Source organism: Lucilia sericata, unplaced genomic scaffold, assembly GCF_015586225.1.
Source record: "Lucilia sericata isolate MDLA Ls3-8-SP2 unplaced genomic scaffold, ASM1558622v1 Contig000457F_arrow, whole genome shotgun sequence".
NCBI lineage: Eukaryota > Metazoa > Arthropoda > Insecta > Diptera > Calliphoridae > Lucilia > Lucilia sericata.
The window spans coordinates 56,691-81,103 of NW_023994472.1; the positions used below are offsets into that span (position 1 = coordinate 56,691).

Here is a 24,413-nt window from a genome sequence, read left to right on the forward strand (position 1 = left end):
TAATGATTTGGTGTTAATGCGGATCTTACCAGGCGTATACTTAGAGTGAGTATGTCGGATGTTGTTCTCTATGAGTGTGTTGGATGAACTGTGCTGGGTTGAATGGTGAAGTATGTAAGGTATTTCATACAGTGAGACCATTGATTGAATTATCCTTCTTTTTCTAAGTAAGTTCATGGGTTTACTCTGTTTATACCTGATTTACCACAGTGTATTCTCCGTGCGTAAGAACAATTCCTCGGCTTATTCGATGGATTCGTGTTTCAGTCTACCGATCTATGTCATATGCGTTTTGCATCACGTGTTATAAAGTGATGTTTTTGCCTCACGTAAGTTAAGCAATGGGTCATTTATATAGCTCGGGTACTTGAGCAAAGTGCTTGTACTTGGACCGGCAGAACCATGTACAAACATTGCCACCGGCGTGTAAGCATAAAGGGGCGGCGGTGAGTCGTCTAATCAGCTTACCTTGTGGTTAAAACAGTACCACCGTGAAATAAGGCCAACACGGCAGATAGGTGCTTATGTAAAGCACTTCAACGTATAATACGTAGGACTTTTAAATGACGTCATCCATAATGAACGTCTTTTTCATTATGTACGAAAACAATATTAATTTTCGTTATATTTCGAAGCATGTTTGACATTCAAGAAAACAAATTTTAAATACACCCCCGATATATTTCACTTTCAATAAAATCAGAATACTAATAGCCATTAATCCGATAACCAAATATCGCAAATATCTAACTGCAAACAGTAAAATCGAAACGATTCAAAATTTGAAATGTTCTAAAAAAAAATGTAATCACCCATATGAGTTAAATTTTGCATAACAATTCTTTAAATAAATATTATACAAATGTTGACACGTGCTGATAAAGAGAAAAAAAGTTTCCATTAAATGATCATAAATACATTTGTAACATTTAATAAAAATTTATTCGCTTAAAATTTTATTTTTAAACAACATGCAATTATTTTAAATGAATTTACTAAAAACTGAACCAAAACCTACAATACTTTGCAAAGTGACAAAGCATTTTGTAAGACAACAGATAATGTTGAATAATTGAAAAAAAAATATTTCAGAATATTTTGAAATTAAATTTGAAATTTATAAAGTTCTGGCAGTAACACTTTTTAAAGAAATTATTTACTTTTTTAATTAAATTTTATTATAAAACTCTTTCATTTGTTAAATTGAAAATGTGTTTGTTGTTTCCATAATTATCATAATATTGTAGAATATTATGGAAAATTTTCCATAACTTTCGTTTGACCAACTGCACTGTACACTTGTACAATAAATTTTCTTATCATTTATAAATGAACACTAAATACACTTTAATATGGTCTACGTGACATAAGAATTGAACAGCAGTCAGAGATCCCAAAGAATCATTCAACTCATATAAAAATAAACAGAAAAATTAAATAGAGATTCTAGAAAATAAAAACTTCTAAAAACATTTATAAATAGAGTTTCTAAAATTAACTTTCTAAGAAAATATAATTATTAATAAGTTAGAAATTATAAAACTGCAGTTTTTGAAATTTCTAAACGTGTGTTTTGGAATTCCCCCGTCCCCAATATTTAATTTTGTGCATTTTTAATTTAATTATAAATAGACAAAGTTCAAATTCAAATTTTTTCTATTTTTGAAGGTAATTATTAATTTTGAAGTCCATAGCAGTTATCAATTAAATTATTGTATAATTATTTTATTTTCTTCGAAATGGTATAGAAATCGCCAAAAGGCTCATTAAATATAACTTATCACTCAACCCAAAAGCCCCCTTTTTTCTATATAGAAATTGAAAACTGTCTGGAATTTTGACATTTTAATTCCATTAATCATAGTCGTTAATAATGCTCTACAAGCTGATTTTTGGTATGTTTATTTTGTTGGAGGTTTTGGAACATGATGATTTTCGGAAAAATATTCTGATAAAATTGTCGGAACAAGGGGTTCTTCGGGTATTGATAAAATCTGCTCAGATCTGTTTGTATGAAGACATGTTAAAAAAACGAGTTGTTGTTTGTATTTGAACGACTTTTTATAAAATGCTTTGAGCGGTATTTGGAGAAAATTCCGAAATTGAAAATTTTGTAATTAAAATAACATTGATTACAGAATTACCAATATTGAAATACATAATTAGTTTATATAGAAATTATGGTCTTGCAGAATGATGTTAAATTCTCTAAATTTAGCAAAAGTCTGTTATTTAGAGATTATAATGATACGTTACTACTAAACTAGGAGAACTACATTGAAAACCCAGAATCCTAATATATTGCCATTTACCTAATAAAAACTGTCGCTTCCAAGTAGAAGTCCGAATAATTAGGGAATTTGTAAACTGTGCTACGTTTCTGTAATTCTCGCATCGAGAAACATATGCATGATGAGGTTAAATCTAAGATCGCATTAAACTGTAAGACACCCTTAACCGAATACACTTTCAGATATAAGCGTTGCATCATACGAAAGAACAGAGATCCCGTGGTTTGATCCTTCCTTACGAGTACAACTATACAAAATTCGATGAACATTTTCAGACGAATGCAAACCCATTAGAATCTTTTCTTTTTGTACCAACCATCAACAAAGAATAATGGGGGTTATATTGTTTTTTGACGTATATATAATTTCTAAGACGATCTAGCCATTTCCATCCGTATAAGGTTTATTTGATATTGTCGGTCCATGATTTCGCCTAGCCCCCATACAAGAGGCCCCCGAAAAACTGCTTTAAAAGTCATAACTGTTTTAAAAATACGAGTATAGCGATGAAATTCGACATAAGTAATTTTCTTATGGGTCAAAATCTGTCTACCAAATTTTATGAGGATCAGCCCATAAATGACGCTACTCCCTATATTATGTTTGCTTCAGAAAATGACTTTAACTCTTATTACCACCACCACCACCAATAAGTTTTTTACGAGGCAAAATATCTATCAGATTTTATGAGGATCGGACTATGAATGACCCTACCCGCCATATAAGGTCCTCTTCAGAAAATCTCTTTAGCGGTAATTACTGACAGCGATGATATTTGATATAAATAAGTTTTATATGAACCGAAATACGCCTACAGAATGTTATTAGGATCGTTTAATAATGGACCCTACTCCTTCGGTCCGTAATTGACCCAGGTCCAATTCCAAATATCACCCTGATGTTTATAGGGAAGCATTTCTTTTACGGCAAACGGTTTAATGGTGGGTATATAAGATTCTTACTTGTTAATTTTAAACTTAACCTGTTTAATATATACAAGTTCGCTTTTTTCCTGAAAATAGTCGATTTATTGTCTTTGTTAGAAGATTTAGATGATTTTCTACTTATTTAAAGAGGTCGTGGAACATGTAGGTTACATCGTATATTAAAAGGCTGTTGAAGGGACTTCAACTGTGTTGTAGTTGGCAGGAATTCTTTATTGACAACTCTGGTGGAACTATTAAGTCCACACTTTCTAGTGTGGAATCTTATCATCGTAAAATTCTCTTTAAACTTATTTAAAGACGTCGATCCAATGGGACATGTACGTTGCCTCGTATATAATAAGGTTTTGGAAGATGCTTCAACTGTGTAGTAGTTGGCTGGAATCCTTCGATGATAACTCAGGTAAAACTATTAGGTCCACACTACCTAGTATTCTATTATCTAGAGAACTTTTGATTTCTCGAACGTATGGTGTAATTGTATAAATATATGAGGAGCTTGTAGTTTAAAGAACTTAAATTGGGGTGGCAACTGAAGTCAGTTATTACAAAATCTTATTTAACTCTATTAAGTTTTAAGAATTCATTTCTAAACTTAATGAACCAGCAGATGTGAATTTTTGCCCAAATGTACGTATTTTAATCCATTGCATTGAGAATACGAGAATTTCTCAATCTGAACATTTATTTCGAGCTGTTACAAACAAACTGAATAAATTAATACATATTCGTTGTAGAATACTTTTATGAATTACTTAATGAACACGTATTTTAAAACTGTTTTATGACCTAATAGTAAAGTACTATAAACAATACTTAATTTTTCCATAATGATATAATTAATAATTTCGCAAAAGTCCACTGCTCTTGCAAAATATTTTGAAACTTTTAGTAAAAAAAATTAAAAAAATATACTATATATTAAAAATTAATAGTCGTACTCTCACACTATATATTATATCACATGCGCGTACTTGTACGCTGGCAAACGAATAAAAAGCGTTATCGATAGAGCTATGTCCCTTCCCCCAGTTCCTCCATAAAACTAATGTCTAGCTGTGGTATACATATAGAATTAATATGTATTATTTGTCAAGTGGAATTAAAATAGAATTATTTGCAATCAAGAACAACAATATCTGAATGTATGACCAAAGGTCATTTAACAATAATTAGTTGGATGTTAAGCTATACAAACAGTAAAAGTACAAAACATTGATTAATTTAATATTTTAATTCATAATAATAATAATACCGTTGTCAAGTCACCCCCATTATCAAATGTTTAAAAATAAAAAAAAATATAAATTGTACTCGCAGCACTCTCTTGTCTCCTATCTCTATACTAGTAAAAATTATGAACCATAATTTTAAATAATAAAAAAACCGCCATAATTGATTGTACTAAACTAAAAAAAAACATTTTAGTTGCTCATACTAAAAACAAATTTTATTATTTAATATTTAGATCAAATGTTTTTTGATTGCCATTGCAAAACTCATTGAAATCTCACATGTTAAATATGTGTACTTAAAATTTATTGACTAAGAAAAACCAATTACCAGCTGTATAATTTTATCACAAACTGTTTAATCTTTAGAGTTTGTATTATATTTTAGTAGAGATATAATTATATACTAATTCTTAGGTTAAATATTATTAAATTTACCATTTGTACTAAGTAATAAGTTAAATAAATTTCCAGGTTCCCATTTTATTTTCGTTCGATTCAAAACAAAAGTCAGAGTCCATTTTAAAGTGGTATGCAAATTTATTGTTAAACAATAATCATTATAAGTACTACACTTATATACATATTTATTTTTGTAATCAGTAAAGAATATTAAGAATTTCTTTTATTAAATATGATGATATAAATGAAAAGTACAAAGTCCATATTAAAACTTATATGGAAATGATTGTTTATCATAGACTGGTTGAACAAGTTTAATGGAAGAATGTATTTTCCCTGAAAAACAAATGCTAATAAATCTAGAACTGTTTATATGATCTTTACAAATATTAATAATAGTATAACTGCTATTGACGATGTACAAATGTATACAAGTGTTACACTAATTAGTGAACTTTAGATTTTATCATGCCGAATAATTAATATTTTATTATTTTTTTTTTAATTCCGATAATTCATTTGTAAAGTTAGGTTAGGTTGAAATGAAAAAAGTTGAAGAAAATACCTTATATACCGATTCATGAAATGAATTGGCTTAAATTCATTTAAAATACGTACGCTCATACTAACTTCGGACTTATTCATTCTGAGGACTCTTCTCGTTTGTGTCACCCCATAAAATATAAATCTTTCTACCCACCGTTTACCGATCGGGTCATTCATTATCCTTTTAAAGTTTTTGTCATTTTAACCGTTTAACCCAAATGTTTATTCTGATTCAAGTGACAATTCAAAATTGGGTGTTGATCGCACGACTCAATAATTATAATTTGTTGTTGCTGTGATCAAGAGCCAAGACACCTTTTTCAACTATTGTTTGAAAAGTCTTGTAGAATAAAATAAATTTATACTTTTCTAAAGAATTGAGCAGAATTTATCTATCACATCTGGTTTTCCAGATATCTTGTCATGAAGTTTGAAAAAACCCTATGAGTATTTCAGAGGTGGAGATATCTTCAAGGCGTTTGATAGAGAGTAGCATGGTGTACTTTCATTAAAACAAATTGCTTTTGGTAGCGAATTTTTTTAGGAATAGCTTTATACAAGTGAAACGAGAGTTCATGAAACGAGTTCAGGATAAATTCTCTTTTGCAAATGACAGCAGCATTTGTCATTAATATTCATTCAATAATTCCAGATTAATAATTCAAAATCAGGCAGCAATAATATATAAGTGCAATTTCGTGTCAAGTGATCCAACTTTTGAAATCGATGTCTTCCGATTTGGATGAGGTTTTCTCAGCTCTATCGGTCAAGAACTGCCGGACTTAGAGGGGATCAAAGTTGGTCATACAGGGTTTTATTCAAGTTTGCTCAAAAGAGCAAAACCTGTTGAGGTGTGTTTCATTGTTCCATTGATATTGCAATGGAATGTTGTCCTATAAAATTAGGAACTTGTTCCCGATATTCGTAGATTTATGTATATGCAAAACTCGTTTATCCTCTAGAACACATCCATTTGGAGTCAATTGGCTAGTGGTTCGTACAATGCATTAAAGGGAAAACGCGTACTTTAGCCGTACAAACTTGACTTTCCCGCCACTTGCAATATACGTAACTAGATTTAAATCGAACTTTCAAATACACAACAACCTCTATCTCTCCCTCCACTATCCTCGAGTACCAACACAATATTCTGCATAAATATGTAGGTGTCATTCCCGGAGTGCTGGTGAAAAAAAGCTGTATGTTTTCATCTATGTATACATTCATATATTTGAATACTTGACCCAAAGAAGAAACTTTCCCTTTTCTGATTGGATAAATTTTATGAATTTTGATTTACCCATGAGAACCAACCGAACAGATCACATTGTGATTTCAGATAATTTTCATGACTTCTTTCGATAACAACATAAGAAATAAAAAAATATTGAAAAGTTTATGATGGAATTCGATATTAGAACAAGGACCAGGATTCAGTAAAAATAATAAAATTTGTCAATCATGCTTCAAACTTTATTTCTCTTAATCAAGTCGTAGGACTTCATCGTGAAATTTGTTTACATATTAGTCGAAGACGGGCGTGTCTTAGTACTAGAATGAATATATAATTAAGACTTTATTCGTTGTTTACAACCTAGGACCTCAATATTACAATTAAAAAATCGTAAGTTTTTAAGATTTCCAAATAGAAGACCTCAAATAAATATGAAAAAAATACAGCAATTTAATTATTGTTATGTTTTCACTCAAAAAGAAGAATACACTATGACGTTTCATGTTTATTAAAATGTTCAAAGTCACAAATTTAAAATAATCGGGTGTGACGTGTTATTCATGAATTTTTTTTCGGACTTTGAACAATAACATCATGTTATTTCGTTAAAAAGAAATGAATCATTATTAAAATGTTTTATAGTACCAAAATCTCAATTATTAACTAAAACGGAAATAATTTCCCAACAAATTTATTTGATTGCATTTTATAATACATTTTTCCTAAGTGTAAAGCTTTTGAGAATATGCCACGTGGTTTTTAATACTCGATTATTTTAAGATTCCCCCATTCTAATTGTATACGTACTAGTCATATTTTGTTTTTAGTTATTTTTTTTTTTTTTTGTTTAATTTTGCAAATAAACTGACCTTTAACAGTAAAGAAAAAAAAAAATAAACTAAAACAATTGTATAAAATTTGTTTGCCAATGATTAATTAGCACGTTCTTTTACATACTCTAAGTAAACTACTTGTGTATACATCAGTATGTACATATGTATAATATGTATACAAAAAAAATGTACTTAAAAAAGCTGAAAAAAATATTCAAAAATAAACAAAAACAAATAACACATTAAAAAAAATACCGGTATCAAAGTCTACTTAATAAAATGAAAAAAAAAATCTAATGAAATGCACCGAAATATTTATAAATGCAATTTTTACATAAACACAAATACACTTATTTTTATAATTTATTAATTCAAAGAGTCTTGGGGACAATGTCTAAGAGAGTTGGAAAGAGAAAACCCCTGAAAAATAAACAAACAAATTATTATCGAGTTGAAATGGCAATAAAAATAAATATAAAAAAAAAACTAATGATGATTTATGTATGTAGAAATGTTGAAAATTTTTGAATACAGAGTCCAATACTTCCAACACTTCAAATATTATATTGTATGTCATACGACAATTGCTATAATTGTTTTTTATCATTTCGTAGGAAAATTGATAATGGCGACTATGAAAACTGCAGCAATACAAGTAGAGAGAGTTGGGGGCTGTGTCTTAAATACCACAGGGAATTTAAAAATAGTACTTTTTTCGGGCTGTAAAGGTACCAAAATTTTGCTTAGGAATTCAAAATAAATACAAATATAATAGGTTTATTTTACAAGAATCTTTTAACTTTTTAGGTTAGGTTAGGTTGATAGGAGGATGTATACTACATCAAATCCGAAGAAATACACCTAGGCCACTATCTGGCTTGTTGTGCGCTCCAATTCATTAAAAAAAAATGTTCACTGAATTATTATTTTTCCATGTTCAGAAACTCAGTTTCCTGGACGTAATTCCTAAGAATCTTCCAATCAATGTTGGTTAAGAATGTTATTTCCGGAATAACATCACTTCCAAGATACTTGGACCTAACTTCGACGAATGCCTGACAGTGGCAAAGAAAGTGCTCCAGAGTTTCACTGTCCTCTCCACATGCTCTACATTCGTCTGAATCCACACGTCCAATTTTGTATAGATGTGCACGTAATCCTGTGTATCCACTCAGAATACGTACCATCATACTAACCTCAGACTTGCTCATTTTGGGAGATTTCTCGTCTTGCGCTCAACACGGTCACCCCATAGAATCTTTGTGGTTCTACCCACCGTTTCATTATTCCAAGAGGCTTTATGGGATTCTCTCATCCATTATTTTTAATTCAGCTTTTATTGCGTTTGTCAGATTAACTACATCGAGCTCCCTTCCCTTTAAAACTATTACATTCGCCCTTTCGTTGCCGACTACTCCCGAGTGGCCTGGTACCCATATGATGTAAACCTTACCTCTGGGAGAGTATTCAGTTAAAGCTTTCTTACAATCCAATACGGTCTTAACTTTTTAGTTTTAAAAATATGTAGTACGAATTAAAAATCGAATTTTTGAAATTGGAAATATTATAAGTCGAATTAAAGAAAAGCCCTAAAATAACTAAAAACACATCTCCGTGATTTAGAGATTATTGTAACAGCTTTAACTTTTTTATAAATTTGGAACTTTCGAAAATTTTTTTCGAAATTCAAAACTTAAATTTGAATTTAAATGCTTTTTCGAGGGACTATATTTAAAGGTCTCTATTTTCGAAAATTCTTTATGAATCCTTATGATGTAATATTACTTTTTCGATATCAATCAAACCTCAGATTACCGAACTTCGGAACTGGCGATCAGCCAAATAGTCTCATGTAAATCTTTTGAATAACACAAAGCGACAAATTTGATGGAGTACATACTTTTTTAAACCAAATACTTCCTCTTATTGAGGGATTATCAAAAAAGTTTAGATCTCATAAGGCATTGGTATATACCTAGTTGCTTTCATGAAAGCTCTTAAACAATTTCCGTACAACCTTGGAAAACTATGGGGATTGATAGTAAGAACAATGATATTGCCGATGTATTGGCGAGAGAAGGCGTACACTGCTGGGTATACCCGACGTAGACCAGTTTTAAGGCGATCCTCTCTTAGCTGGTGGTAAAAGTCATTGATTATGTGATTACAATTGTTTAGGGAATACCAAAAAATGTTAGGTCTCCTAAGGCAACAATTTCCGTACTGCTTTTAAAAACCACGGGGATAGTGCCAATACATCATGGGCACTATGCTGGGTGTACTTGACATAGACCAGTTTTGAGGCGATCCTCTCTGGTAGCTAAAGATTATGTTGCATTGTGACTCAGTGACAGTTTCTTTTTATCTGCATTAGACTTTAAATAACGACTTCCGTAAGAGTTTATGCAAAGATGAAGTGTTGCGGTAACTCATCTACTGAACCCTTGCCCTACTCTGGATACTGAATTGAGTTACTGATCTTGATCTATCTAATTTTCTTTTAGAGCGAATTAGGTTTGATTATTATCACCATGAAATCACTGACGTATTCTGGTTGGTTTTTTGATGAACAACTTTTGAAATGACTTCACTTTATAATCGATACGCCTTGATTATTACTGTAAAGATTTAGCTTCTGCTGTTATACTTCTTTCTCCATTTCTATTCTTTTCTTATTTCATTCTTATCTTATTTTTTCAGATTATTTTGTCTTACCATTTTGCCTCTTACTGGTTCACAGAAAGGGACGTTAACAGACCCAAAATAGAGATGTGTCACTTCGAATATTTAACAGTCTAACGTAGAGACCTACGCCCATGTCTCTTGGACTAAATAGGAAACTTTATTTCCAAGAGATGTTATATAAATTTTATATTCATTCGTGGGATCAAATAGTAAGACAAGTAGACCTTTGATAAGTCCCACTAAAGCAATATCAATATTCCTGTTTGAATTATGAATGTGATCGACAGATGATCTATAACAATGGATCCTAAGGTGCTACTGTTATTGCATTTTAAAAGCTACAAAAATATTTAATTTTTAACTCATCCAAATTTCTCTGTTTTTCAGATGAACGGAGTGGTCTTTATTATACAAATTTTAGAAGAGATCATCATTAATAATTTACCGGAATAAGTTTATTTCACATCCAAGGCAAAAGTCTTGGGTTTCCAAACACCCAATTACATCATTACTTGTCTTCTCCTGTTTTCCCTCGAAGGAAGTATCAAAATTGTGCTTTTGAATAGGTATGAATTATAGAACACAACGAGCTAAACCACAAAAAGTACCAAAAAATCTTATCATTACAATAGTACCCAAAACTCTCACCTCCAAAAATTCAATTACATCATTACTTGTCTTTTCCTGCTTTCCCTCGAAGGAAGTATCAAAATAGTGCTTTTGAATAGGTATGAATTATAGAACACTAAACCACAAATAGTACCAAAAAATTTTATCATTACAATAGTACAAAAAACTCTCATCACTGATATATACAGTCACAACAATAAATGAGTAATACTTGTACTTTAAAACTGAGTGAATAACAACAAAACAATTGCACACAAAATGAGATTAAGAGAAACTACTACTCGCACATAAAACTCACATACAATCGCACTACTCCCCACGATAAGAACTCTGTGTGATCTCGCATTGAATCGTATCTTTCCAACAATATACTCAAAGAGTCCACGAATCATACGAACAAAATAATCCACGAACAAGTTTGTTTTATTTTGTGACTTGATATTTTCAATATAATATCAGAGGAACCAATAGCTCAACAAGTCAGACATTAAACGTACGCGCTAAAGAGAGGATATAGAAAAAATATATAAAATATTGTACGGTTAAAATTATTTAAAAAAAATAATTAAATTAAAAAAATTATAAATTTTATAAAAGAAAACGGTGTTTTTTAAAACAAATTAAAAAGAAAGTGTTTTTCATTAAAATAATTTAAAACAGAAAAATATTAAAATTTAATAAAATAAAAATTTTGAAAATTTTTATTAAAAACAAACAAAAGAAATTTATTTCAAAAGAAATAATAAAAAAGTGTTAAAAGTGTTGCTTATTAACAATTTTGTTTAAAAAATATTAAAAAAAAAAAAACAAATTCATTAAAAAATGGCAAATGTTGAAAACAAAAACGCCACCGGAAATGGTAACTCAGCTTTAGTTGAAACTAAAGATGCACAAAATCTCTTACCCCATTTGGAATGTTTGGAACGTATTATACAATTGCCCGTGGTAGGAGCTGCCTGGGATAAATCTCAAGATGTTTATGGCAAAGTTAAAGGTAGGTTTTAAATAAAAATTTTCACTTAATTAACTGATTTGAGGTTTAACCTCAAAAAATTAAAAAGTTCATTGAACTCTTGAAAACTATTAAGATTGAAATTTGCAATAACAACCTTGAGTTGGAATGAAACCGTTTGATATTTTACAACAAACTTATGTAAAAAAATATACAAAAAAAAAACTCTTTGAAAAATGTTAAAGTTTCAATTCTCCTTCTCTCTCTCTTTTTTTTATGGGTTTTTATGCTAATAACTGTTATTGTAGTTGTTGTTTTGTCATTAAATTTAACAAGTTTATATATTTAGCAATTTTTTTTTGTTATATGACTATATGTTGTCTTTGTCAGCCGAAGTTTTAATTTTCTTAAACACTGTATTTAGGTCTTTTGCAAAATTTCTCTTTTATTTAATATTTACTTTCAAAAAAAAAACATTTTGTGTTTAAATATTTTATTATTATTGATAAATATTAAATAAGTTTTAGTTTGCAAAAATGTGATTCATTTGTATTAGTTTAAACTAATGTTAGCTAACCAACTGGTTTAGTTAAACTTTGGTAAGATAAACATGATCTTCAAGAGTTAATGTTAGGGAAATGATGTGATAAAATGAGTTTTATTAAACTTTGTTTGAACTAAACGAAATAAAAAACATTTGGAATATATTTTTTAGTTTATTGGCCGTTATTTTTAGAATTGTTTTGTTATTGTTATGAATTTCGAAAGTATTCTTTAAAAAATATCTCTCATTTTTTTTTGACGATCAATTTGTTTGAGTTTTATTTTCTTGTTTATTTCCCAGTTTTGTGCATTTTTCATATTTAAAATTTTGAAAAATAATGCGTTTTCTATTTTGTTTATGTTTTTATGCCAAAAAATACATACATATTTCAAATTTGACCTCCAATAATTTTGGCCAATTGCCAAGAGAATATTTTTTAAAAATAACCAAATTTTATGTTTATTTTAAAAAAATTATAGATATTTTTTAAAAAAATATCTTCCTAGTTTAGCGAGCTAAAAGATTTCGTTTAAAAAATCAACATAATTTTATAAACAAAATGCAAAGAAACTGAAATATCTTTCAACTAGTTAAACCTAGTTTTTATAAAGTATTGCCCCCTTGATCAAAGAGACTTACTTATCAGAGAACTAGTTACAGGACTGGATTTTAGTAATTAAAAACCGATTCTAGGGCTAAGGGTTTATATAGGTTTATATATAGATATTCTGTGATGAAGCTTTCAACTAACCTAAGTTAACTTAACCTTTTGTTAAGAACACAATATGAGCTGTAGATATTTGTCACCCTTTTTATTCATTGGGACTAGTTAAGTGGTGTGTCCTCTTTTCTCAAATTCATTTTAAAACAATTGACACACATTTCCCTTAGAGACAATATTTCCCCTTTTAATTGCTATACAATTTGTAATCATTTCAAAAAAAAGTTTTTTTCAACCTCCAGACTTTAAATGACAAAACAATAACAATTCAATTGTTTGCATTTAACAATAAGCGACTCTTATAAATGTTTATTGGGTTTATTGAACTATAAATCAATTATGGTTTTTCTTTATTTCTGCACAAATTAAAATCAATTATTTTTCAATGAACATTTCAACATCGTCATCCTCCTCATCGTACGAAGAGTAGCAGGAAAGCTTGTATATAAAAAAAAAATTTATTTTCATATTTAATTGAAACCTGACCTTTTCCACGTTTTCTTTTTATATTTTTTTTTTTGTAATTTAAATTTTCAATAAAAAATTTAATTGTTTTCAATTACAGTTTGTAATAAGTAATAAAAATAAAATATTATGTGAGAAAAATAATTTTATATTTAGCAATTGTTTGAAAATTTTGCTCTAATGGAAGTGAACAGCAGAAGTTAGAGAGGGGGTGGAGTAATAGTGGGATGGGTGTTGATAACTAATTATTTTTGTTGTTTTTAAATTATTTAAATAAATACAGGTGTAGTTTCTGTTTTTTTTTTTTTTTTTGTTATTAATGATAATTTCAAACGATAATTGCTCAATTATTTAATTAAGTGAAAAGTTAAATTGAAATTAGCAGTTAAATTTTTAATAAAGTATTGAAATTTATAGGTAAACTTTTGTGCTTTTACTGTAAATATATGGGAGGAAATTTCAAGATCTAGTAATCTAGAGACACTTTTTGAATTTTTCATAAGTTTGAGTAATGAAATATTTTAGTTAATGGATTTATTGTTTCACAGTTGATTTTGAAATTCCCTGCAATAGAAACCTCAAGTGGTGTCATCAAGTTAGTAGAAAAGTGAGATCATTTAATAATTTTTTTAAATGATAAATAAAATTCAATAGTATTAACTCTTAGTCCCATAACATAGAGGCAAATAGCACTAGATATTTGATTATGATTTTAAACAATTTCGGATATGGGAGGGACGGATATGTATAAAATTCTTTATAATTCTGTACTTTATTTTCTTTTTCATTTCATTAAAGCGATATTCTTTAATAACATTTATATTAATAGAAGTTTTTGGTGATAAAAAAAACTCTTTGTTTTTCTGTTATTAAACGTAACATTTTATTTTCCCCGATAAGATTTATTGGAAATTTGATTGGCTGGGAAAAAACCCACTTTTAAATAAGCAAAAATCACGTCAACCTTAATCTATAAAACCTTAATACGAAAACAAATAAAAAGTAGTTATAAATATAGTTCAAAAGTCCATAAATTATCGCAAAACACCTGAATAGTTAAGAAATGTACGTTATTAAAATCAACTAGGTTATACTTTTCAAATAGATTTTATAGATTCAAAACTTAAAGCCAAATATTTAAACACTAAATTGAATTTTTGCACACAACTTAGGAGAAACTTGTTGGGATTTAAGGCAAGCGGAGTGTTAGGAAGTTAGTAAGTTTAATAGTTATTTTAGTTAGGCCATTGAACTATGATCTAACGAACTACTTAAGCCATTAATAATTTAACAGAATTCTTAAAATGTTGTTATAATTTAAACTCTACCACTCTCCCCTTACTCACTTACTAGTACGCAAGCTAGTTCTCTCAAATGACAAAATCTTTTTTGAACTAATTACTTTATTAACTACCTAGAACCAGTTACCAGACACATATATACCAACTCTTTACCAAAATATTTCACTGTTATCAAAAAACGCAATTACTTTTACGAATATAAATAATATAATAGAAAGTTATATATTAAATATAATATTTTATGATAAATTTGTTTATAATACAATAACAAATTATTCTAGAAATAACTATTTATATAAATTTTGTTTTTGCCAACCAGATTAAAGTCGTCTATAAATTAAATAAATTGTAGAAAATTCTACAAATTGTTGAATAAAATTCCACTTGCCGTTTATAAATGCTAATATTTATTTATTTACTCATTTAGTTTTTTATTAATGTAAAAGTAAATAAATTGTAGTTAAAACTGATAATACTCATATACAAATACATATATAATTTTACATATTTATATATATTATTTATTATTCTAAGAAAAAATGCGCAATATTCTTTATAAATTAAATTTTAGCTGAATATTCGAAAAAAATAAATAAATCGAAAGTATTTAATATTTTTAATAATTAGTGAGTGGTTCAATGATTAATTAAAAATTTGTTTTAAAACTAATTTAAAACCTGCTTTTAAGCAGTAATATGATTTTTATATAAAAATTCTAAAATTTCCTTTATGGTTTTAATTTTTTTTATTTTTGGTGTTTTAAACATTTATTTTTCTTTTGTTTTTTTATATAAATATTTTGTTTAAATTTTATGCAAATTTTGTTAGTTTTGAACTTTGTACTTTTATTAATAATTTATTTGTTGAAATGTCTGAATAACAATTGGTTTTATTTATAAATTTTAATGAATAGCAACAAATTCTTGTTTTAAAAGGGGATAAATACATACATAAAAAACTAATGCGTCACATCACGTCACGTCAGTTTGTATAGTTTTATTTTGTATAAAATAATAAAATAGATAAGTCTAAAGTCTAATAATTTCTTGAAAGCTATTTAAATAAATTAAAAAGATTGTTTTGTCTTGTGAAAAAAACTTCTGGCTATTCAGAGAGTAACAAATAAGCTCAATGTTTGTATAAAAGTAAGATCGCCAGATCGGCCTAAATCAGGCATCGGCTGTGAGTATTAAATGAACTCTGTGATTGGTTTTCTGGTTTAGTGTGAGAGCAAGAAAGAGAGAGGGTTTAAACTCGTAACCATTGAACGTTTCTTTCAAACTTTTTTCTAGACTCACTTTTCTGTATAAAACAGTAATCGGCAAAAAGCTCTTTTAAGAGCTTTTGCTCTAATGCTTACAAAAGCAAACTCTGTTGATCTCTATTTATAGAGTAACAAATAAAACCAATGTTTGTATAAAAGAATGATCGGCAGAGAATGGTATTATGAGTTTTTCCTCTCATTTTTTTTTGTCTAAATCAGGCTTCGGCTGTGAGTAGTATATGAACTCTGTGATTGATTTTGTGATTTAGTGTGAGAGCAAGAGAGAGTTTAAACTCATAACCATTGAACGTTTGTTTCAAACTTTTTTCTATACTCACGGCACAAAGCTTTTTAAGAGCTTTTGCTCTAATGCTTATGGTGTGAGAATGACAAATGAGCTCTCTGATCGGTTTTAAGGTTAATGTTAAAGCAAAACGGCTCTTTGCCTATCTCTGGTGTAAAAACTGATTTGATTTGCTCCCATTTAATTTACTGATATTCGGTTGATCTTTATTTTTAATACAGAAATATATTGCTCCTGTTATTTAACTTGTTTTTATACTAATCAATGCTTTGGTGTGAAGAAGGCAGAGAGTGATAAATAGATTCTCTGATCGGTTTTAAGGTTGATGTGAACGCAAGACAACTCTTTTTCAATCTCTGGTGTAAATCCTGATATGATTTTCTAATATATTGCTTCTCCATTTTTTTATATTAATCAAAACTTTTTTCTTCTTTTTTTAATTTCAGGCAAAAACCGTGTCTTCAATTGGGCCCTAAATGCTGCCGAAGATTGTGTTTCACGTGCCGTAACCACTGCCGCACCCATTGTCTCCCGCTTAGATGACAAAATTCAATTTGTCGATCAAACATTAGTCAAAGGTATCGATAAATTGGAAGTCACCGCCCCCATCATTAAGAATACCCCACAGGAAATCTATGCTCAAGCCAAAAATAAAGTTATCGATGCCGTACAGCCCACCATTAATCGTGTGGTTAAATTCAAAGCCGCTGGACAACAGAAGGCAGCTTCATTGAAAGATTTAGCTTGGCAAAAAGCCAATGAAGTCTTGGCCACACAATATGGTAGTTTGGCAGTAAATGGTGTTGACACAACCACTGCCTTGGCTGAACGTTTATTGGAATATTATTTTCCCAAATCCGAGTCTGATGATGAAGAAGAAAATGGTAAGTAAATTGAAAAAAAAAAAAATATTATAAAGATTTGTTAGTGTTTTTGTTGTATTTACAGTAGTTGAGTTTTAAAATTGTATATGTATGTCAAGTAGTAGAATTTTCTGTTGTTTTATCTTTATTTTTTTAAAATTAACCAGAACTTTTCTTTGTATTTAAAATGATAAGATTAGTGTTTATAATTTCTTTTGTTAATAGTAATGAAATATTTTTATATTTTTGCAATTTTCAAGGTTTTTTTCTCTAACAAATATTGTTTATATGTTTTAAAAGAAAAATTATTTTAATACGTGTGTTTTTTATCACACATTTTTTTTTTTTAAATATGTTTTGCAAAATTATCTCTAACATACTTGCGTCATTTTTACTGGTTTCAATTCAATAGAATACAATGAACTTTGTGTTTTTTTTTTCATTTTGTGCGTTCAACACGAGCCCGTCGCACCACATTTGCCAAGTATTTTTCTTATTTATTTTGAAAATTTATTCAAAACAATTTTTTTTCTGACATACTTTTTTTGTTTTGGTTTATTTTGCAATTTTACTTAATTACTAGGGCATTTCTTTTTGTTTTATTTTTTATTTTTAATAAATCGTAAATATGTGTTTTTTTTTTTGTTAATTTTTTAATATTTATTGTTTTATTCTCAGATAATAAAAAAATTGCTGTCGTGCAAAATGGCCATAATGGCAAACATGTAGAAAATGACAGTAAGTGTTTTCGATTTAACAAAAATTTCCTAATTTGTGTTATATTTTACGAAATTTGCATGCTTTACGATATTACTTTTTTAATTTTTTTAACCCATTTATAGTCGATTAAAAAAATTTATAATTTAAAAAAAATGTACTCTCTTAAGAGAGTGACTGAGAGCAAGCCGAATCTTGTCTACGCATAATTGTGCTTTCAAAAGTGAGCTTTAACTCTCATTTAAGGAAAATTTTATCAATTATAGCTAGTATCGGTTCTCTCTTTAAAAATGGGTTAATTAATTACAAAATTTTGAATTGGCTTTCATTATTTACGATTTATTAAATAATCATTTATAAAATAATCTTAAAGAGGACTTTTTAACAAGTTAATTGCAACATAATGGAATTTATTTTTAAACAAATTAACTTCATCGGGTTATTAACATTTTGCCAACATTATAAACTTATTTCAGTTTAAATTTTTATATAACATTTTCCATTTCTTTATTGAAAAATAGAAATTTTTAAAAAAATTTTATATAAAAGTAAAAATATTTCTAAACTAATATAAAAAAATTTTTATATTAGCTTTTAGAATTTAAAGCTTATTATAAGGAGAAATAGCTTTCAAATAACTTTAGATAATGACAGACATTTATTGATAAATTTCAGACAGAAAATATAATAGTGTGAGACGTTCTTTAGACTAAACTTTTGATCTTTGCTTCGTAGGTTCAAAAGTTTAGTCTTAAGGAAAAAAACTGTCATTAGATCTGTAATTGAGCTGAAAATATTAGACGAAATTGCAACCATTATAGTTCTTTATATTGTAAATAGATTTTGAGTCATATTATAAAAATTTTGATCTTAAGGCAATAAGATTTTAATAGAATTCTCTAACTCAATGAAAATTTACACCGGGGAACCGAATTGTGTGGGAGAGAGTAGGATCAGGGGCATTAAGGTAAATGTGTATTGAAGAAACTTAATGTAATTGAAACTTGTTTAAATTCTGAATACAATTCCCAACAAACTACTGTAAAAATAATAGTTTTTAGCTGCTAAACTTAAATAATTGTCAGCATGAAATGTTAATATCTCATGATCTATGCATTGTTTCTATAATTTTTTTTTTAAATAAAATAAACTTAATGTACTGGTTTTGGGTTTTCTGTTACACTACAAAATAATAGCCTGCACCTAATGTGTTCCCTTTACCACTTCTTGTCCCCCTATTAAATTAACCAACCTACAAAAATACAACTAAAACCTACAAATAACACTCGATTGTAATCTAATACCTTAGCACTCACTTTACCACCAGCCTTCTCTTACACATCTAACAAATATATTTTCTTTAAATTTTTAGTTGAAGAATGCGTAGATCTTGATTTAGAACTTGATACTAGATTTCTAGTAGCCGCTTCCACAGTATTTCTATCAATGTCCCTGAAAATTATAACAGAAATTGTTGATTATGTTAGAAGAAATCCCGAAATTATCCATATTATAGATAGTCAAATAAATGAGTTTATGGTAAGGATTCCGAAACAACAACAACAACAAACAACAACCTAAACTAACATTACCATCAAATCATTATTAATATTTAAACGAAAAATTAAAAAGAAAATATCTGTTACTAATTGTAATTTTATCTTACTTTTTGTTGTTTAATTTTAGTGCCAGTTCCCGCCAGCGAGGACCCAGTTTTACACACCGTCCAGACCGTTGGTAGACTCAAGAACAAGATTTCCCGTCGCGTCTATAGAAATGTCTCCCGACAGATCCGCAAAGTCCAAAAGGGCAATGTAAACGACTATTTAAGCTCCTTAATTGCAGCCTTAAAATTGCATCAATATATTAATTTCATTAATTCCTCCATGGGTACAAATGTTGAACAATCATCATTGACTGATAGTTCCTCCACATCAGCAGCAGCGGCGCCTGCATCATCATCTTCTTCCTCAGCGGGGACTACCAACAACGCAAAACCTGCCACAGCGCAAAAGTAAATTTATTTCATTTTGTTTTTATATTTTTATTTTTTTTTTTCTTTTGTTTCATTTATTAATTTAACAAAACTGCATTGTTGTTTTGTGTTAAAAAAAAAGAAGAAAACAAAAAACTGAATTTATTTATAAAACCCCCTAAACAACAAGAATTGTTGATTGTTAAAAAAAGTGAACAAGTAAAGTAGTAATCAACAAAATCATATATTATTCAGTAAATTTTAGTTTTACACCTTTACCTTGTATCATCCCTAAGATTTTGCACAACCCAACCCTGCTTAAAATTTAGTCGTAGTTCACATACCACGCGCCAATTTATATTTATTAGATGTTAAGTTAAAAATTAATTAAACAAAAAAACAACTGAATTAATTATTGTATCTATACAAACAAATTGTGTATTTAAAAAAACAACTGTTTCAAATTTCGAAATTTTTATTAAGCAAATTTTTATTTAGAATTTTTTTAGAGTGTATATATTTATTAAAAAACAAAAAACCCAACAAAATTTGCTTAAAATATGAAATCATACATACATATTATGCATTTTATTCCCTGCAAAATTTAACATTTTGCATACAATATTTAATTATTTTTCTATTGTGTATTTAATTAAGCTTTAATAATGTAGTTTTTTCTTATTAGAAATCAAAGCTTCAAAGTTGAACTTTAAGCATAAACTGAAATCTTAAGATAACAAAAACTGTATCAAAATTAGTGATGAATAATAAATATATATTATTAATATTATTATTGTATATTTAAAATATTTAAATATGAATTCTTTATAATCAATTATTATAAATTTATAATACTTCTAAGTGAAATAAAACAAAAACACTGAACAAAAAAAATTAAAACCCAATATTTCCTAATTACTTTTGTGCGTGAGTGTAAGAATAACAATAATTTAGCAGCTTAAATCCCAACCTTTCATTTGATGTAACTATCTTCGCAATACGTCCTACGGTTCTCGAGTTATAAGCTTCCAAATTTTGGACGAACATAACCAGTGACTGTATGTTTTGTCCTCAAATGATTTTTAGATTTTCATCGATGTTTCGACGGTTTTTATGAATTTTTGAATGAAATTTGGCATATTTATAAATTGCAATATCGCGCTTCGTATATGCTATGATATAACTTTCTAAGTCCATTATAAAGAGAGATATACACGTCTTAATTATAAATGTCATATTTTAACCTGTTTAAAGAAATGCCTGGCGGGCCAAAGGTTGCCCATCTTGTAGCCAAGTTTCCAATCTATCACATGGTGAAACTTTGACTTAAATACCTCAAGTGGCTTCCGAGATATATCAAGTTAAAGAAATTAGTGTGCGAAAATCCACCTACTACCAGGTTCTGGTGACCTGGTGTTTGAAAAAAATTTTGAAATTTTATTTTTCGCTTTTTGTGGTGCCAAAGATACTTTTTGATTTTGCTTAATATCTCGGGTGTTCTTAAAGATAATTTGATGAAATTTCGTGTGTAGATATAGAATGAAATGGTGAACATTTTGCAAAAAACAAAAATTGACACGCCCACATGCTAAAGTGAAAAATGGGCGTAAACTTAAATTTACTATTTTCGACCACTTTGATTTAATTTTTTACAAAACGACTACATCGACCTAAAAGCTGAAATCCCAACCTTTCATTTGATGTAACTATCTTCGCAATACGTCATACGGTTCTCGAGTTATAAGCTTCCAAATTGTGGTCGAATATAACCAGAGACAGTATGTTTTGTCCTCAAATGATTTTCAGATTTTCATCGATATTTCGATGGCTTTTAAAAATTTTTGAATGAAAGTTGACATATTTATAAATTGGAATATTGCGCTTCGTATATGCTCTGATATAAATTTCCAAGTCCATTATGAAGTGAGATATACAGAAAAAAATAGGCGTAAACTTAAATTTACTATTTCGACAACTTTTATTTAAGTTTTTACAAAGCGAATAGATTGATTAAAAAGCTGAAATCCCAACCCTTCATTTGATGTAACTATCTTCGGATTATGTCATACGGTTCCCGAGTTATAAGCTTTCAAAATTTGGTCGAACACAACCAGAGACTGTATGTTTTGTCCTCAAAAGATTTTTAGATTTTAATCAATATTTCGATGGTTTTTATGATTTTTTTTATAAAATTTGGCATATTTATAAATTGGAATATTGCGCTTCGTTTATGTAATGAAATAACTTTCTAAGTCCATTATGAAGTGAGATATACACGTCTTAATTATAAATGTCATATTTTAACCTGTTTTAAGAAATGCCTGGCGGGCCAAAGGTTGCCCATCTTGTAGCCAAGTTTCCAATCTATCACATGGTGAAACTTTGACTTAAATACCTCAAGTGGTTTCCGAGATATAACAAGTTAAAGAAATTAGTGTGCGAAAATCCACCTACTACCAGGTTCTGGTGACCTGGTGTTTGACAAAATTTTTGAAATTTTATTTTTCGCTTTTTGTGGTGCCAAAGATACTTTTCGATTTTGCTTAATATCTCGGCTGTTCTTAAAGATAATTCGATGAAATTTCGTGTGTAGATATAGAATGAAATGGTGAACATTTTGCAAAAACCAAAAATTGCCACGCCCACATGCTAAAGTGAAAAATGGGCGTAAACTTCAAATTGCGATTTTCTACTACTTTGATTTATTTTTTTACAAAACGACTAGATCGACCTAAAAGCTGAAATCCCAACCTTTCATTTGATGTAACTATCTTCGCAATACGTCCTACGGTTCTCGAGTTATATGCTTCCAAATTTTGCATGAACATAACCAGAGACTGAATGTTTTGTCCTCAAATGATTTTTAGATTTTAATCAGTATTTCGATGGTTGTTATGAATTTTTTAATAAAATTTGGCATATTTATAAATTATAATATTTCGCTTCGTTTATGATATATAATAACTTCCTAAGTCCATTATGAAGTGAGATATACAGAGAAAAATGGGCGTAAACTTAAATTTACTATTTCGTCCACTTTGATTTAATTTTTTACAAAACGACTAGATCGACCTCAAAGCTTAAATCCCAACCTTTCATTTAATGTAACTGTCTTCGCAATACGTCCTACGGTTCTCGAGTTATAAGCTTCCAAATTTTGGACGAACATAACCAGTGACTGTATGTTTTGTCCTCAAATGATTTTTAGATTTTCATCGATGTTTCGACGGTTTTTATGAATTTTTGAATGAAATTTGGCATATTTATAAATTGCAATATCGCGTTTCGTATATGCTATGATATAACTTTCTAAGTCCATTACAAAGAGAGATTTACACGTCTTAATTATAAATGTCATATTTTAACCTGTATAAAGAAATGCCTGGCGGGCCAAAGGTTGCCCATCTTGTAGCCAAGTTTCCAATCTATCACATGGTGAAACTTTGACTTAAATACCTCAAGTGGTTTCCGAGATATATCAAGTTAAAGAAATTAGTGTGCGAAAATCCACCTACTACCAGGTTCTGGTGACCTGGTGTTTGACAAAATTTTTGAAATTTTATTTTTCGCTTTTTGTGGTGCCAAAGATACTTTTTGATTTTGCTTAATATCTCGGGTGTTCTTAAAGATAATTTGATGAAATTTCGTGTGTAGATATAGAATGAAATGGTGAACATTTTGCAAGAAAACAAAAATTGCCACGCCCACATGCTAAAGTGAAAAATGGGCGTAAACTTTATATTACTATTTTCGACCACTTTGATTTAATTTTTTACAAAACGACTAGATCGACCTAAAAGCTGAAATCCCTACCTTTCATTTGATGTAACTATCATCGCAATACGTCATACGGTTCTCGAGTTATAAGATTCCAAATTGTGGTCGAATATATCCAGAGACAGTATGTTTTGTCCTCAAATGATTTTCAGATTTTCATCGATATTTCGATGGCTTTTAAAAATTTTTGAATGAAATTTGACATATTTATAAATTGTAATATTGCGCTTCGTATATGCTCTCATATAACTTTCTAAGTCCATTATGAAGTGAGATATACCGAGAAAAATGGGCGTAAACTTAAATTTACTATTTCGACAACTTTAATTTAAGTTTTTACAAAACGAATAGATTGATAAAAAGGCTAAAATCCCAACCTTTCATTTGATGTAATTATCTTCGGATTATGTCATACGGTTCTCGTGTTATAAGCTTCCAAATTTTGGTCGAACATAACCAGAGACTATATGTTTTGTCCTCAAATTATTTTTAGATTTTAATCAATATTTCGATGGTTATTATGAATTTTTTAATAAAATTTGTCATATTTATAAATTGGAATATTGCGCTTCGTTTATGATATGAAATAACTTTCTAAGTCCATTATGAAGTGAGATATACCGAGAAAAATGGGCGTAAGCTTAAATTTACTATTTCGACAACTTTAATTTATGTTTTTACAAAACGAATAGATTGATCAAAAAGCTAAAATCCCAACCTTTCATTTGATGTA

The 24,413-nt window shown here is 28.8% G+C and overlaps 2 protein-coding genes across 5 annotated transcripts in view; both read left to right on the forward strand.

Annotated features, from left to right (window-relative positions):
• Positions 1 to 11,311, forward strand: part of LOC119605121 (cytochrome c oxidase copper chaperone) — a 35,525-nt gene extending 24,214 nt beyond the window's left edge. The window contains exons 4-5 of the mRNA XM_037958080.1: positions 10,183 to 10,479; positions 10,555 to 11,311. The gene's annotated coding sequence lies outside the window, so the exon portion shown is untranslated. The remainder of the gene's footprint in view (positions 1 to 10,182; positions 10,480 to 10,554) is intronic.
• LOC119605118 (lipid storage droplets surface-binding protein 2) lies at positions 10,560 to 20,710 on the forward strand. 4 transcript variants are annotated; one of them, XM_037958073.1, is made up of 5 exons: positions 11,510 to 11,791; positions 16,795 to 17,232; positions 17,890 to 17,949; positions 19,301 to 19,467; positions 19,615 to 20,344. In XM_037958073.1, the coding sequence occupies exons 1-5, from the start codon at positions 11,620 to 11,622 to the stop codon at positions 19,744 to 19,746; spliced, it is 969 nt and encodes a 322-aa protein (XP_037814001.1). In that variant the 5' UTR covers positions 11,510 to 11,619; the 3' UTR covers positions 19,747 to 20,344. The 4 variants fall into 4 exon arrangements, with proteins under 4 accessions (XP_037814003.1, XP_037814000.1, XP_037814001.1 ...); XM_037958075.1 differs by lacking the exons at positions 17,890 to 17,949; positions 19,301 to 19,467 and adding an exon at positions 10,560 to 10,895 and having other exon boundaries at positions 10,955 to 11,791; positions 19,615 to 20,710; XM_037958072.1 differs by lacking the exon at positions 19,301 to 19,467 and having other exon boundaries at positions 11,275 to 11,791.
• Positions 20,711 to 24,413: the final 3,703 nt, after the last annotated feature.